The sequence below is a fragment of the Bombus pyrosoma genome, linkage group LG3, assembly GCF_014825855.1.
Source record: "Bombus pyrosoma isolate SC7728 linkage group LG3, ASM1482585v1, whole genome shotgun sequence".
NCBI lineage: Eukaryota > Metazoa > Arthropoda > Insecta > Hymenoptera > Apidae > Bombus > Bombus pyrosoma.
Window position 1 is genome coordinate 1865850 of NC_057772.1, and position 16113 is coordinate 1881962.

Genomic DNA, 16113 nt, shown 5'->3' on the forward strand with positions numbered 1-16113 from the left:
GGTTATAGGTAATGCCGGAGTGCCTCGACAGGGGGCCCTGACCCCGATTGCAGAAAATGTCAACACTCTGGTTACGTGGCCGCACTATCGCCGGCCGCGAAGCAAACGCGCGCACGAAAACGCTCGGCAACGGCGAACGTGAAGCGTGAAAATGCCCGAGAGGGGGGAAAAATACACGGGCGCGGTGGGTGTATGGGTGCGTGAGCGCGTGCACAACACACGTAACCGCGGTACGCTTTGGTGTCTTTAAAGTGGCCATCTTGACTTCACTTTCAAACGCTCCGTGTGTCTTGCTGTCGGACTGCAGAGAACGAATTGGTGAGAAAAGGAGACGGAAGGATACGGGGGAAAGCAGAAGAAAGACGGAACACGGTGTACGCATTGTGGCACACCGTGTGGCAATACGAGGAAGCCGATTACTCAACGAACCAGGATCCCTGCGCGTTCAACGCTGGTTACACGTGATTCCCACTAACCTACACGTCTTGCGTACCGATTCATATTCGTCGAATCTTTCATGGTCGTCTTATTTCTTTTTCCTTTTCTCTTGTTTCTACGTTACTTGACCGAGCACGAGATCGAAGTGCGTTTTCTGCGACGATACAAACAACGAGTTAGCCGCGAGAAAATCTACGTTTAGTAGAGAAAATTCTGGAATCTTGGGCCGCGGGTCGATGAAAAGATAATTGGATGAAAAATTGCGTTTCGTATCGCTGTGTGATTTTTGAAACGACTTTTTCACCTCGTAGTAGAATTCCATTTACGGGAATAAAAATGTATTTAGCGCGATTAACCCGCGTGCGACGTAAAGGCTAGCCCGGTGAAGCATTTTAAACATCATCGGTTCAAACGTCCGAAATATTCGTTTGAAAATGTGAACTGTATTAATCTGTACTGAACTCACCGTCAATCTTCGTTATCCCTGCCATATTCCCAAACCATCACCGTGCATACACGTCGAAATTCGTGATAAAACGCGACAAAGATGCGGAGAAATAAATTCGAGTGGAAGGGAGTGGCGGCCGGTCGAAGGGAGTAAAGGAGGAAGATGCATCGATGGCAAAACGGTGGGATATCGATTCGCTGCACCTGTTTTTCTTCGACGAACAGCCATAGAACGAGGGGAGAGAAAGGGGGACGAGAGAAAGGGAAAGGGGAGAAAGAGAGAGAGAGAGAGAGAGAGAGAGAGGGAGAGAGTCGACGCCGGGTCTCGAATCTATTTCCGTGGGGCCCTAACCCGAGTGTCGAGAGACGGAAACAGACGGAAACAGACGGACGGGGGAAGAGAGACAGCGCGACAGAGAGACAGCAGGGGAAGAGGAGAATTTATGTGTTTGGAGAGGGTCAAGGGAACGAGGGTAGCGACAAGTGCAGCAGAGTCGTACAGCTGGATGCAACAGGGGGTAAAGAAACGCGTTCCCCTGTCACGCCTGCGTTATCCAAACTAATTTCTCCGCGTCACTTGAAAATCGATCTTTTTTAACCGCGTTCCAACCAGTTCCTAGGAAATTTGAGTTGTCGCGCAACTCGTTCCGCGAATATTCCTGTAATTTCCGTTAGATGAATCTCGAGCGCTTGAGAAAGAAAAAAGAAAAAAGAAAACGCGAATGTTTGGAGAAAGAAAGGTGAGAATTCACCGATATTGTCGATTTTCACGCGTTCACCGGTCGACGTATCTATCGCGAGCGTGACGACGCCAACGATTCTACGTGAAAATCCACTTTTTCGTCGGTTACGCAGGATGCACACGGCGAAAGTGATGCGTGTCGAAGAGACGAGACAGTCGAGTCCGACAGAGCGAGCAAAAGTACACGCGAGAGTATACTACGCGAGAAGTTCTTTTCTCTCGTGCTCGTGACTCGAGAAGTTCACTCGGCAGAGACAGAGATTCACGGACGTGAACTCGGAATTCGTTTCGATCTAGCTAGACACACGATCTGTGAATCGGGTTTCTCGCGTTGTGCGAGAGGGTAACAATCGATAAGGAGGCTCGAGTATTTTTGCTAGAAAAATCGATCGACCGGCGTAACTGGATCGATGCTCGCTGTTCTGCGTCGGTAAGCAAAGCGGAAACGAACTACCGGCCGCAAAATTCTTACCGACAGTAATTGGAACGTAAATACGTGGACGACACGAACGACATATTTTCGTCAATATTTTACTGGAACGGCGTTCTAATCTGTATTTATAATAGTTTTGCTAGAAAGTACACGGTTTCTCACTTTCCAACCGCTTTCTAAAAATGTGAAAAGAACAACGGCGAGCACCCATTCCGATTCGTGTTCTAACGGCACGTAATTGGCCGTCGCGGCCTGCGGTTGAAACGGAGTCGCGAAGTCTACCGCGGATCGTTGAAACGTAAGACGCGCAGTGAAAATTTCCGTTCCACTGTATCGTTGCAACGAAAAAGAAAGAAGGAGAAAGACGGATACAAAAACGAGCAACACGAATCGAGTAAACGTTCGAAACTCTTCTCGATCTTGAATTTTCGAGAAGTAGAAACGTTGATTCGATTAATTTCTATTACCGTTTAACCAGAGCCACTTTCCTCCTTTCCTTTAGATGCTCGCAATTTTTCTTTGTTATCGTTAAGCACTGGCAGACAGAAAGACTCACCCGCCGCCCCTTTGATCGTTTTAAACGCTCGGGTTAAAGGCTAAGCGTCTCACGCGGCCTACAAAAGGTCGTTACCACTTTAGCAGTGTCGTGCATAAGATACGTTTGTAAGACGGTTGCATGCACGTACGTACGTACGTACGACACACGCGTTAAGCATCGAAGCAGAGCCGAGGACGCGCGAGCGTCCCGTTGTCGCTTCAGCAGGTATGTTCCGAGTTATAGAACACGACACCTAACGCTCCAAGTGGCATAATATTTGCGACGCGCAAGCCTTAAGGTCGTGTAAATACGTTCTTCCTCGATGGTCGTTGCACGTTCCTACGTCTCGAGGCTGACTCGAAGCAATCGCGAAATCGCGTACGCACGTAGTGTGTTGTTACGACATGGCTGTAAATTGTAAGAATTGGGCCACTGCGAACACCAGCGCAGAGCTTTGTGTACGTGCACGTCATACGCGAATGTTGGCTGCTGTTTTTTTTCGCGTCGACGCAAGAACGCAGGCGCAATTATCGCTAACGCGGATGTCTGGTCGCGATTCGCGGGGCCTTGGCCGGTTTCCCTTTCGGAGTAGCGAATCGGCATTGTTTAAATACCAAGTGTAGTTCGAGCACGAGCCCAACTCTCGATGTATAACGTCGTTCGTTCGTATCGATGTAGGATACACGCTCTCCCATGGAACAACCACGCGAGCAATTTCTATTGTACCGACAGGAGAGATATTTACGATGGTAAATCGAGCCGTCCGAAGCACCGGTAAACGAACGAAAGTATCGATAATGTAGGACCCCGGAGATATAGCTGCGGTCGGTAACGTAGATCGGAAACAATGGTAGTTTAACGTACGACGGCCGATATAACAGATGGAACAACGATCGAAACTGGAAGATCGTTGAAACATCAACGAAACGATCGATCGATCGATCGATCGATCGATGGTTAAAATCGCGAGACGTGTACATGGAAGAAACTTACCTTTACTCGTTTCAGGTTGAATATTCTCCGTCTTGATCTCTGCCCTCGTTGCGTACGGGATGGAAGTTGGAGATGCTTGCGACGAAGGAGCCGCCAATTTTTCTGTTACGAGAAAAAGAAAAACGATGGTTGACGATGCGACAGTCCCCCACCCCGTGCTTGAAATCTCGTCTATTTACGAAACTCACCTGCTAACAAAGGGTTGGCAGCCGCGATGTTGTACCTCTGCCGTCGACAGGAAGGGGTTACGGAAGTTGTAGTGGACGTGGGTTGACTGGCTTCAGCCAAATCAGCTTGCAGTTCTCGAAGGAATGTGTCTAGCGTGTCAAAGGGTTCCTCACCTGTGACACCAGCCATTCCTTCGCCCTCTTCCGCCGGCATGTTTGGAGCTGCCGGCGTCCCCACAAGAGCACTCAATTCCATCGGGGAAAATTCTACCGATTGCCCTGTGCTGCTTTCCTGGTGAATCGATAAAGTCTAGTTATCACTTGCTTTCGCGCGAAATCGATCCTTTCGTTCGGATGAAAATCATCATGGCGGACGAACCTGGAGACATTGCGTCAAGTCGACCATTTTGCCGTCATTGTCAGGGCACCAAAGTAGCTCGTCGTCTATGAAGGGCATGTTTGACTCCTCCTTGGGCACGAGGGTGGAGGTCAGCGTGAGGGTTTGCGATACGGGGACCGGCATCGGGACCCGTACCCTGCGGCGGGGCCTCTTTAGCCACCCCCGCGCTTTCTAACATCCAAAACCACCTCTGAAACGTCCCCACTTTTCGCCTCCTTCTTTTTCTGCTCCACAGATTTCTCCTTTTCGATTTACGCGCTACTCCGATTCCCCTGTAACAAATAAATTACATTTGTCGTAGAATGAACCTCTCAGCGAAACGGAAATCATTAGTTACGTTCAAAAATTACTTTCTCTCGTTACACGGAACGGGTATGCTTCTCGCGAGCTAATTCAACGATCGTTCCGACAGTGGTCGTCGATCTTTAGCTCGACGTGTTCGTCGATAGCGAGAAACGGCTCGATATGTTTAATTGCTGTGCGAACCGTGAAACGGTCGCGATCGATCATTCAGTTCGTCGATGCAAAGCAAACCGATTCCAATAATTAGAAGTTGATGCATGTAGAAGCATGTAACGGGACAGGTAACGCTGGCATTTCCATGAAAGTGAAAACATCGAGTGAAAACTTTCTTTCTGGCTTGTAGGTTGTTTCACTTCCTGTGCGCGTAACCTCACTCTCCTGCCGCCGCTGCATTTCTATGCAGCTTCTACACGCCGCTGTCTTTACGTAATCCTCAGCCGCGAAAGAAAGTTTCCATCGTTGCGAGGAGGTTAACATCCTCTAGCCTACCTATTCAAATATCGTTCGCTGCCCCATGTAATCGGGAGCAACGCGCTGCGTTGAAAACGAGGCGATCAAATATCTATATACCCGCATGGAAAGAGAACTCTCCAATGAAACCTTATTATTTCCTTTCTTTATATAATCAATGGAAATTTGTACGAAGCAGAAACGTGGCTAGGAGCACCTGTTTTCTCTTGCGACCCGAAACATACACACGGATGATATTGTTTTCGAAACGTCTATTTGACTCAACGTGTGAAATTCAAATCGCCCGCCGAAACCAGTGTCGGACAGTCTTAACATGGCAGACGACGAGAGTAGCTCGACGTCCGACGAGAGTTTGGACGCGAAAAGTGTGAAATTTAATCCGATGAAAGCACTTTATTCAAAAAAGATTCAACTATCGATCAGCAAAGCACCGATTTACGACAATGTTTCCAAGTTTGAAGCCGTAATGTCTGGCCTGGCTGGTCAAAAAAAAGTGCGTATTACGCTACACGTGCCGGTCGCACGCTGTCGGTTGAGGTCCTTCGTTTTCGTTTTCTTTAATCATTTCAGAAGAAAGATGAAACGCCCGACGTAACGCGAGGAGAATGTTCGAGACAACGATTTTTACCTCATCAAGGTAAGACGACCGTTGTTACGTTCCGTGCACTGACGTATTTCGTTTATTGTTATTCGAAAGAGTGAGGTTATACCACTTGCTCGACCCAACCTTTGAATGCTTGACGAGAGATGGCGACCGTGTGAAACCCTTGCATCGCATCGTCGTCGGGAGGTCGCAGTTTCATTCATGATAACTCGCACGTGGTATCAAATTTCAATATGCTTACGGTTAGCTAACACGAACAGTGTACGTACGCGGAAGTGGAATGGGGAAGTCGCGTGAGAGCCCATGACGGTTCACGCGTTCTTTTTTACACCCGAAGAAACGTACTGCACGTCTCGTGCAATTTTTCGTTCAATTAGTCTATATTAACCTCTCTACTTTCAGAAACACGCCGTCCGGACGATATACGCCTGTATACAACGAGTTATACGCTATTCACACGTATACTACGTCTCTGCGGTATCTTTGGGAAAAATAAGTCTTACGCGTCTCGTTGGATCGATCGCTCGGAAGGGAAGTGATACGGTGCGCGGTTTCATCGTAAGAGTCACTGTTGAGGTAGTTTGTTCCATATTTGCGAGATGCTCTCGAATGAATCATTCAGCCATGTTTTTTCTTTTTTTTTTTTCTTAGTTCCCCATCTAGGTCGGTTGTTACTAATAGCGCGAACAAACGACGCCGACAGTGGACTCTATATTCCAAGATATTGGCACGCTTTATTTACGAACCGGCAAATACCACGAAGGTCGTCGGTATGCCTTCGCGAGGCGCGCGCGTAGTTGCGTGGAATTTGACCTCCGCGAAAGTGCGTCTCGTGGAAGCCCCCTCGGTCTTCATTGTTTCCTTGCTCGCGACTCGGTCCTTTTATCGCGTGCCTCCGCATCACCGCGTCATACCTAGTGTCACGAAGCATTCGCCGAGACCTTCCCCCGGGTACGTATTGTGCAAACGCATCGTGGAATCCGCGGTAGAAGGTCCCGAAATGTTTCGCAATCGCGGAAGCCTTCCGGCGATGATCGACGCGTGTACGGGGTTATCGGATGCGCTATTTTTTTTCCTTTTTTTTCTTTTTTTCTTTTGTTTCGCGTTGGAGCATCGTGAAAGGGGCTGATTAGAAAATTATCGTTAGCGCTATTATTATGACGGATTTTTAAGACAAATAGAGATCTCGGTCCCTCTGAACTATTATTACGTTATGCATCGCAAATTCTTATCGCTAAGGACGTAACAGAGAAGCGTTAGTTAGTAATTTTGAAATTTGAAATGGCACGCGGGGTACTTGGAAATGAACAGCTCTGGTATTACATCAGACGAGTATCGAGTATGTATGTATGTCGAGTGGCGTTGTACGCCCGGTCGAAACTTGACCGAAGCCCGCGTCGCTTCTTAACCGTGATTCTGACACGGTGCCAAGCGAGGTCGGCTTAGATTTTCAGTGAAAGTGGCGCGGTTACCGAGGTGAGCACCGCGACGAAATTTCGGCACCGCTATCTTCCCATGGCCGCCAGGGAGGCTCAGGGTGAGGCGAAAGAGGCAGAAAACGGGGGAGAGACGGGGGAAGAGCGGCGCGGCATAGAAAGCACAAGGGAAAGAGGGAAGAAGGACAGGAGGGGTTGGTGGGGTTAGTCAGCGTGGACAGAGAGGTAGGCGCGTTCCCTTCGTGTCGCAGCGGGTAGCCCGGGGGGTATGTATCTATTGGCCGGCAGCCAATTACACGAGGCAGCCGATAAATCACGGATCCCTGACCCAGTGCAGTTTTATATTTACAGGCGACGCTAGTGCGCGAGAGAGGAGGAGGCACGGGCGCGCGCCTCTGCCGCTGCCGTCACTCGCCGCGGCATTCACCGTCTTTCTCTTTCGTTCTTTCTCCGGCGCTCGTTCGCATCTCTCGGTCCCGAGTGCGCCGAGAGCGGCGTGTCGGTGTGTAGGGCTCTCTCGTGTGCTTGGCGATGCTCTCTCGCGCGCACGACATCGTGTGGAAAGCCTCGGCACACACGGAAAGGCGGAAAGAGAGAGAACGAGAGGGAGAGGGCTTCTTCCACAAGGGGGTGGAGAGAGGTTGGTCGTTGGGCTGTATGAGTAAGTGGAGTGGGGTGTAACAGCGTATACGTACGTAATGCAGCACTTGTTGCGCCCGGGCGTCGACCTCGGACTCAACTCGAGGCTCCGCGCCGGATTGACCGTCTTCTAGACCGAAAATTTTGCACGGCGCATCGCTGCGTAACCTCGTCGAGGCCCTTTGACTTCCGGTTCACGTCCGGGGATCGCGAGATTCGAACGGAATGTGGAAATCTCGGCGAAGGATCCCTGGTCGTGGATATCGTAAGGAAGTGACAAAGTCACGGACGGCGGTGAATCGGTACTTTTGAACTTGGCGAGCGTTTAGGTTCGAGTTGTGAGAGGAACAGATCGTAGATGTTTCGGCGGTTTCAAGGAGAATCGGTATCGTTGAAAAACTCGGTACGATATCGAAGAGGATCGCGGGCGCAACGAGAGTCGCAGCAGCACTTGTTGCGTCCGGACGTCGACCTCGACTCAACTCGAGGCTCCTCAGCTTCGGCGGCCTCCGAACACGTTCGGCCGGAACTGTGATTTTCATGATTGCGCTTATGTAGAACGTAATCGAACGTTATTATCGTCGCTTAATTCGCCAGGGGCTTTACTCGCATAACGCTCGTAATCTTTGAGCGTACACGCTCGCGTACTTGCATTTTCCCTCTTAATCGTCGTTCGACACAGTGTCCCTCGAGACGCGTCCGTATCGCGCTATCCCCTTCCTCGTACGCGAAAACAGCAGGAAGTTGGTTCGAGCAATAAACTTCCTTCCGTACAATGCGATGAAACGCGGCTTGAACGATCTTTACGCGACCTAGGGCAACGTGAGTCATTCGTCGTTCCTCGACTACCATCGACGAGTTTGAAAACGTTCAAAATGTTGACTCGAACACGATCTTTCGATTTCGTTGCTCTCTTCTGGATCTAGATTCTGTCGTCGTCGTCGTCGTCGTCGTCGTCGTCGTCGTCGTCGTCGTTGTTACTTTCGTCTTTTGTATTCCGTGCTGGTCGCGGAGGTCGTCGTGGACGATAACGAGATTTGTTGGCGGATCGCTAGCAACGCACGAACGCCATCGAGTTTCGTCCGTTGGCCGGCAGAAACACGATGCAAAGCGAGTGCGGCAGTCGTTCGCCCCGAGTAACGGAATACACGTCGTGCTGCCGATGTTTTCCCTTCGATTCTCGCGGCGTGTTGCGCAATATTTATACGCGCGCGACATATGCATCCACCACTCGGTAACTCCACCACCGAGGCCGACCGAGCAGCGCGGAGGGGACTTCTTTTCTTCTCCGTGGTAGTGGCTGTGCAACGGCTAGCAAGCAACACCGGCAATCCCGTCCAACGCACGATGCATCGCGGCGTTTTTGTTCGACAACGTTATCGGATACGGAAGCGTTCTCCGGCTAGTCTCGAATTCCTCGCACGAACGGACCGAGGAACTGAACGAACGCGGAGGCGATGTTCCTCGTTTTTCGAGCAACTTGGGTTCGATGGTAAATGAGCGACACCCGGTAGACTGGACGATCCAATTCCTCGGCCGTTCGTGTGCACGTACCGCCGCCTCGACCTATCCCAACGTAACAGATGACTATCGAGCACGTCGAAACGGTGGCGTTCCTCACCCTCTTTGAATTTCGAGTGGCACCAACCCGCTTTCTTCTCGGTCAGAGACCGTCGTCCTATCCGCTTGATCGAACCAGCTTTTTCAACGAGTCGAACGAACGAACCGCGTGATCGAAGAGGTGAATCGGCGAGAAAGAAATCGCGGATCACGATCGTACGTGGAAACGCGCGAAAACGGATACGCCGCAAGGGTTAATCGCGTCTCTCGCTGACACGCTGTTGGAAGAAGAAAGAACGAACGACAATAACACGCGGAGCAACGGCTCGTCGAAAGGAACGCGGCGAACTTCCTAGATGCATATCGCGATATCATGGAGAACAATTCCAAATTCAGCGATCTCTCGCCGATCTACTTTTTCCCTGGTCCGCGCGGATCGTTCGCTCCTGGGGTAAAAGTGATTTCTCCTTTCTTCTGGAATCTCACCGAGCCTCTATGGACTTTCCTGCCGGTCGTTCTCGCGGTCGATCGCTATTTCCCACGACGAGTCGGGGAAGTACGACTTCTCGCGCGTCCGACAGAGAATCGAGTAGAAAGAGGAATCGTTCGTTCGAAAGCGGTAAACCACGAAAACAACGTCCCACGAAATTCTCGTCCATTCGCCTTCCTCTCTAAGCGTGTATCCCCTTTAGCTCGTTACCTGTCCGCTACTTAGAAGAAAACAAAGCGGAACGGGAGAGTGGGAAGGAGAGAAAGAGGAGGAGGAGGAGGAGCGAGGGGGACAGGCGAGAAGGGATCGAAAGGGCCTGGTCGCAAAAGTAACAGTACCTACGGATAGTTCGCGTAAAGCAAACTCTCGCGAAGCGAACGAGCCAGCCGGCGTTTTCTCGTGTGCGTCTCTCGCCTATGTATGTGTATTCCCGTGTACATGTATACACCGTCTTCTCCTCCCCTTCTGCCTGCCCACTCCCCTTCTTCTCGTGTACACACACGAACGAAAAAAGCTCCGGGTGTGTAGGAGAGCGCGTGCGCGCACGTGTAACGTCGGTGGAGCGTAGGTACGTGTCGCGTGCGCGAGTATTCGCCTGTGTACGTGCATGTGTATACGTACGTACGTGGCGTGTATGCGTGTATAGAGAGGTCTGGTGGCTGCTCGGCTGCCTGCCTCGGCTCTCGGGTGCGCTGCCCGCCAGGACGTTGAACCCAGCGCGACTCAACCTGGGGATCATCCGCGGGTACAACCAGCCCTCCTCCCTCTCCTCCTAACCCCTCCACATACCCCACCGATACTTCTCGCTGCTCTACCTCCTCCTCCACCGCCACCTTCGCTACCGCGTCTCTCTTCTCGGTCTCGTGCCTTCTTTTCCTCTCTCCGATCATCTTTCTCTCGCTCTTCGTCAGCCGTTGCTTCTTCCTCTTTCGTCTTAGCAGCCTCGCCCGTTTCCCCGCGATATTTCGTTGCCCAGAACCCCGCAACGGGGTACCACCGCCGGTCGCCCCACCTGCCCCGCGTACGAACATTCTCCAGGGGCCGTCGTACCCACCTGCATAGGATCCTCTCCTCCTTGGGACCAAGTGCTCCTTCGCACGCACGGTAAACATTTTTGCAGGTGAACACGTGATATATGTTGCGCGGACGAGTCCGTCCGATCGGGCGTACACGATAATTGCCGGGTCCGACGGTATGCTTTTTCGTCGGGACCAGCTCGGTATTTTCCTTTTTACGTTTGTTCTCGCGCGATCGTACCATGTTCCGTCGTCTTCCGGTAAAATGGAAATATATATATATATATATATAGATGCGATACAATGTATATACGGATGCACGTAGGAGAGTGGTTTTACTCTGATTCTTTGCGAATCGCCGGGTAAGTAAATTTTTGACGAGACGCGAGTTGGAAGTTGGTGGAAAGGAAGAGGTGGAAGATAATACAGCGGGGCCGTTTCGCGCGGTCTGTGCCATCGTTCTCTCGACTCGCAGTTGTAAAGCTAACGGTTTCCTCCGCGGTTCACGCACGTGAACGCTGTGGAAGCGGCGGGTCTCGCGTTATCTTGTTCGCGCCGCCGGTATATAACTGAAAATGGAAAAATGCCGCTGGACTGGTCGAAAGGGGAGAGGAAAAAATAGTGGCACGTTGGAGGTGGACGAACGTTTACTCCTTCCTTCTGCTCTCTTGCTCTTTCTTGCTCTGCCTCTGCTTTCTCGAGAGCTCGCGAGATCGTCCAGGCAGATTGCATCCTCGCGTGGAGAACGAGAACCGACAGTGGAAAGCGACTATCGTAAACACGGAGGCGACCCTTCCGTGCCTCGAGTAAATATTCCGCAGCTTTCCTTTATATCGGATGGAGATATATCGGCGTAAAAGCGGCAGATGCTCCGGGCGTAATTTCGATAATCCGTTTTACGAGCAACGCCAGCCTTTCTCGACTTGCTCACTGGCGATCGCGTTCCATCGGTTCCATATAAACTGTGGGAAAAACCTGGGAGGATCCGCGCGTTCGCCATCGCGATTAGCCACGCGTGTACCGTAAACGAAGCAATTTCTAATTTCACCGCGACTCCGCTGCCGCTAGCTTCTCGCCGTCTCCCTTTCGCCGTCCTAAGAGACGAAGACGCGCGATCGTATTTTCCTCGAAAATCCATGGAGCACGGTTCGATGGACGTATTTTTATCGGTCCCGTGGTAGACGATCGGTTTAGCCAGGCTAGTGGTTCTCGTTCGGGGGCTTCTCGCAACTTTTTATTTTTAGAAATCACCCAACGCACCGTGTACCGTAACGCCCCGCCGTGCTCTCGAAAAATGGCTCGGTCGCGCGAGTGTCGGCGAGCAGAGCGTTAGAGGCTGGTCGTCGCTCGCCGAGTGGAATTGGATCGCGACGATAGTGAAAGTGGCGCGTGGTGCACGCGGAAAGGAATAAAGAAAGGTGGAAAAGAAGCGAGTAGAAGCGAGGGGCCGGGGTAACCGGGGAGCGTAGGTTTAAGGTGGATGAAAGTTATCGGAGAAAGCCAATTGGCAGCGTCGATCTCGCGAGTGCACGATCGCCACTCGAGCCGCTCTTTTCGCGCTCGCCGCCCGTCTCCGCGCGCAACGCCTATCGACGAACGCTGCGTTCGAAGGTGCGCGCGCGAACACGAGCGAGACCTTGCTTATATACTTCTCTGTTCTCTTTCTCTTATATACGAGAGTACACGCATATTGGTGTACGCGTCGTTATACGCGTTACTGTACGCGTCCGTGTATATGCGTGAAATTGCGCGCGGCCGCGGCACGGTACACACACGGGCAAAATAAGTGCACTCGTGTGGCACAGCGTATGGCAGAGAGAGAGAGAGAGAGAGTGTGTGTGTATAGAGCAGAGCCAGCCTTTACGTAACTCTGCGGCGTTCCTCTTTCCGCGCCCGGTCGACCAGGGCCGAGCTACCTTCTCGCGAGGCCCCCTACCATCGAACGTCATCGCTGTATACGCACGCACGTACACGCACGCACACGCGCAATTCCCCGATCCGAAATCGGTTTTTATGGGAACGCACGATGATATTCCAGAGGCTGGTTGCTTAGAGTTAGAGAGCCGCCGACCGACGACCAGTCATGCACGGTGAATACTTTCGCCGCTGCGAATAGTTAACGAAACGTGGAACGTACAGAAGAAGTTACGAGTTCTACGAAATACGTGTTCGCGTGCCTCTCAACCGCTGCGTAATTTATCGTAATCAAATATTTATCGTCATAAATAACTGTCGCTAGCGCGACAATGCGGTATACCCCTTCTTTTTCCCTCCCCCTTATTTTTTTCTTCCTTTACCTCAGAGACGGCGCGATGGCCTTATCGATAGAAGGAAGAGAGGCTGGCGGATATTCCGCTCGCGCAATTCGGTTCGCTTCTCTCGCATACAAACTCGATTTTTCTTAATGGAGCCGCAGCTCCGTCGGTATCTTCGACATCGTCCTCGTTGTCGGCCGCCGTATGCGTAATGGCTCGTCGTCTCTCGTCTCGCTGTGACGGCAAAAACCAACAAAAACCGAACAACTGGAAGCGCGATGTTATCGGCGTGCGTTCGTCTCCGCGGAATACAACGATGATTTGTCGACGAACCGACGAGTCGCGAGAGTCACATAAATTCTTATTAGCACGGCGTTATGGCCGCCTGGAAAAATTCTGCCAGGATAATGTCGAACGCGTCCGCTCGTTAGCCTGATAACTCGCTCTCGATCGAGAGATACAGCGAATTTCACCCCCGTCGCTCTTTATTTTCGTAATATTTTCGTTTCGTTCGCCCTGTTTCTTCCGATCTAATCTATTTTGACGATACATGGGACAGTTATAGCCTCCGTCCAAGATTTTCGTTCGGCTCCAACAGTTATATAGAGCAGGGCGGCACCGTAAGAAGAATAAATTCGGAATCAGCGATTTTTTTCTCCTTTGCGATGTGCAGAGCCTGTGACTAGCAGAAGGGCGACCGGACGACGAGACTGGAGTATAGAAGGAAGAAACGTCCTCGCGAAAATGCAAAGAGCCTTCGGCCCGTTAGGTATGCTACACGGATACATGGAAAGTCGGACCCGCGTTAAGGTAGGTCAGGCCCTGTAACATTTTTCCACGAATCAGACACGTTGTTTCAAAAGAATCGATTGCCCTTTAACCGCGAAGATCAATACAGAATTCGAAGAAGATCGTAAGTAACGTTAGGAAATCGAGCAACTTGTTCGCGAAATCCTCCGATCTAAATCTAAAACGTGTAACACGAGGAAATAAAGGGAATACGTAAAAAAAAAAAAAAAAAGAAGAAGAAAAAAGGTAACTTTAAAGGCACCGAATAGAAGAGAATACGTGGATCGACTATCTTGATTCGTGCTTGGCGGCTCGACGACCATGGAAATTCGAGGGTAGTCCTGAAAGCGGCACTGTAAACACCCACGCCCCCCCCCCCTCCACCTCATCTCTGCCTGACCCCTGGCATTGTGCGCGCACGCACATGCGGCTGACACACTTTCGCGATCGGGAGACACGTGCGCGAGCCCTTCGAAGGTAAACGAGGGCTGGAAACAGCCGAAAGGTACGGATAGAGGGAGAAAGGAAAGCATTCGGGTCAACACTCGTCTCCATGGAGACAACCAGGGCCTTTCTCCTCTTGTTTACGCCCCTGATCTTTCCCTTACTTTCGAGGGACGCTTCGAGAAGACAAGGTCGACCATCGAAAAGTCAAAAGACTTGCTCTATGGAACATGGACGTTTCGCTCGCTGTACTCAGGAAGCGCTTAAGTAGCCATATACCTTTATACCAACACAGACAATTACTTTCTAAATCGTTCGTTCATTCTTCGTCGTTTAATTACGTTTAATTAGGCTATCAAAGGGTTAATAGAGCAACTTCCGGGAATAAGTTGCACGCTAGGGATTATAGCGACGGAGATATCGCAAGGTTAGAGGAAAGCTTGGTACTTTATCTGGACGGTTGCGTAACGAGAAAGCGAGGACGCGCGCGTATCAAACGTTTTTAATCTGGCCGTGGCGGCATTCTTCTTCGACGGGGAAACTGAATATCGCGTGTGAGTCACACGGCGATCCAATGAAATCACGCGAAGACGTTTCTGGATCGTATTAGTCGCCGACAACGATCGCGAGCCATTTTTCTCGCGACCGGAAAATAAATCAACGCGCAAGGTCTTTGTGTTTCATTTTCTTTCTCTCCTAGCGTATCGTTGTAACGGAGAGAAATCGCGAGCGGCGGAGCCGCCGGCTCGTCCCGACCGAATCAAACGACGAAAGCAGGAAAAATGTACTTCCTGCCACATCGAGTATCTCGTTGCTTCCTACTTCCATAATTAGCGGCGCATTTGGTGAATGCGAGAGAACGGGATTTCTGATCCGAAGCAGGAAGCGTTACGCCAACTTCTCTTCTACGTTTCCCGAACTGCTCCAAAATGAATCGAGGCTGGCCTAACGCGTTGTCGAGATACGGCCAAGTTCCAGATCCGGGATAAAAATAAACATAGGTTCGCGTTCCGATCACGTACCGGCGAATCGGTCAGGGAACGTTTTCGAAGGGGGCTATTCGTTCTTATCGTTCGACTCCTCGACCATCGTAGACATAGCGATGTAATAAGACATTTAAAACGCCCCAGTTTACTCGGTTAACTTCGTTCGAACGGAACGTCTGGCAAAAGAAGAAAAAAGGTTAATCGTTAAATTGATGTAATTGATCTTCCTGCGGAAGCGCCAGTCTATATTCGATATTCTCAATGAGCGGAGTCGAGTTCCTAATTAAACTCATTTCGGATGCCGAGCTTTTAATAAGAGACGGGAACGTGTTTCTCGATTAATTACTTTCATTAGCTTTCATTCGCGGCTTTGTCCACCCATCGTCGTTCCAGCGACGTTTTATTTCTACGACGAAGTCTTCACGCCGTCTGTGAATACATGTGCACGCATCGTGTGCGTTTCTTGAAACCACCGTCCTTGGGAACAGATCCTAATCTCTAACCTTCGGATGTGCCTGCATCCGGAAAGAAGATTTCTATCCGCGTCGATCGATTACTCGGCCTTCGGCTGCTTCTCAAATTGCCGAAGAAAGCGATTGCCTTTTTCCTTGGAACCAGTCCCATCTCGCGTTATTTTCATACATTCCAACGTAATAGCTTGTATAATGCACCGTTACGTTACGTAACGAAGATCGCGAATGGAGAAAAAGGAAAGAGACAGTTAACGAATATGATTCGCGCGAGGACAATCGTCGTTGCGCGATTTCTATTACTTCGTACGCGTTCGTCGTTATCCCCTGTCGTTGCGCTCGCGATCACGCTCTTACGCTCTGTCGTTTGTCGCTGTTATTCTCCTGGAATTTCGCTCGAGCGATTCCTTAAGTTATTACGATCGAAAGGAACGGAGGTAGATCCGCGCGATTCGTCCGACTTTGCCTCGATCCCGGCTTAACAGGCGCTCT

At 50.7% G+C, this 16113-nt stretch overlaps 3 protein-coding genes across 15 annotated transcripts in view; 1 reads left to right on the top strand and 2 right to left on the bottom strand.

The window, feature by feature from the left end:
• LOC122565853 (ecdysone-induced protein 74EF) overlaps positions 1-16113 on the bottom strand; it is a 146558-nt gene that overhangs the window by 102093 nt on the left and 28352 nt on the right. For 5 of the 7 annotated variants that reach the window (XM_043722274.1, XM_043722280.1, XM_043722278.1 and 2 more), the window contains exons 2-4: positions 4138-4430; positions 3780-4050; positions 3592-3693 (exon numbers count right to left, since the gene is read on the bottom strand). In XM_043722274.1, coding sequence (XP_043578209.1) covers positions 3592-3693; positions 3780-4050; positions 4138-4281 — 517 coding nt within the window. In that variant the 5' untranslated portion in view covers positions 4282-4430. Of the gene's footprint in view, positions 1-3591; positions 3694-3779; positions 4051-4137; positions 4431-4508; positions 4531-5560; positions 5584-16113 lie in introns of those variants that run through there. The other 2 variants (XM_043722275.1, XM_043722276.1) reach the window with 2 other exon arrangements.
• LOC122565861 (U7 snRNA-associated Sm-like protein LSm11) overlaps positions 5009-16113 on the top strand; it is a 39571-nt gene continuing 28466 nt past the window's right edge. For 3 of the 7 annotated variants that reach the window (XR_006316301.1, XR_006316300.1, XM_043722305.1), the window contains exons 1-3: positions 5013-5425; positions 5503-5569; positions 13606-13742. Coding sequence is in view for 3 of the 7 variants with exons in the window: in XM_043722305.1 (XP_043578240.1) it covers positions 5246-5425; positions 5503-5569; positions 13606-13742 (384 nt within the window). In the remaining 4 variants the exon portion in view is untranslated. Of the gene's footprint in view, positions 5426-5502; positions 5570-13605; positions 13743-16113 lie in introns of all 7 variants that reach the window. The other 4 variants (XR_006316299.1, XM_043722303.1, XR_006316298.1 and 1 more) reach the window with 3 other exon arrangements.
• On the bottom strand, positions 5985-10707 carry LOC122565860. Its single transcript, XM_043722302.1, has 2 exons — positions 10283-10707; positions 5985-8140 (listed from the first exon to the last, which is right to left on the bottom strand). The coding sequence occupies exons 1-2, from the start codon at positions 10690-10692 to the stop codon at positions 7984-7986; spliced, it is 567 nt and encodes a 188-aa protein (XP_043578237.1). The 5' UTR covers positions 10693-10707; the 3' UTR covers positions 5985-7983.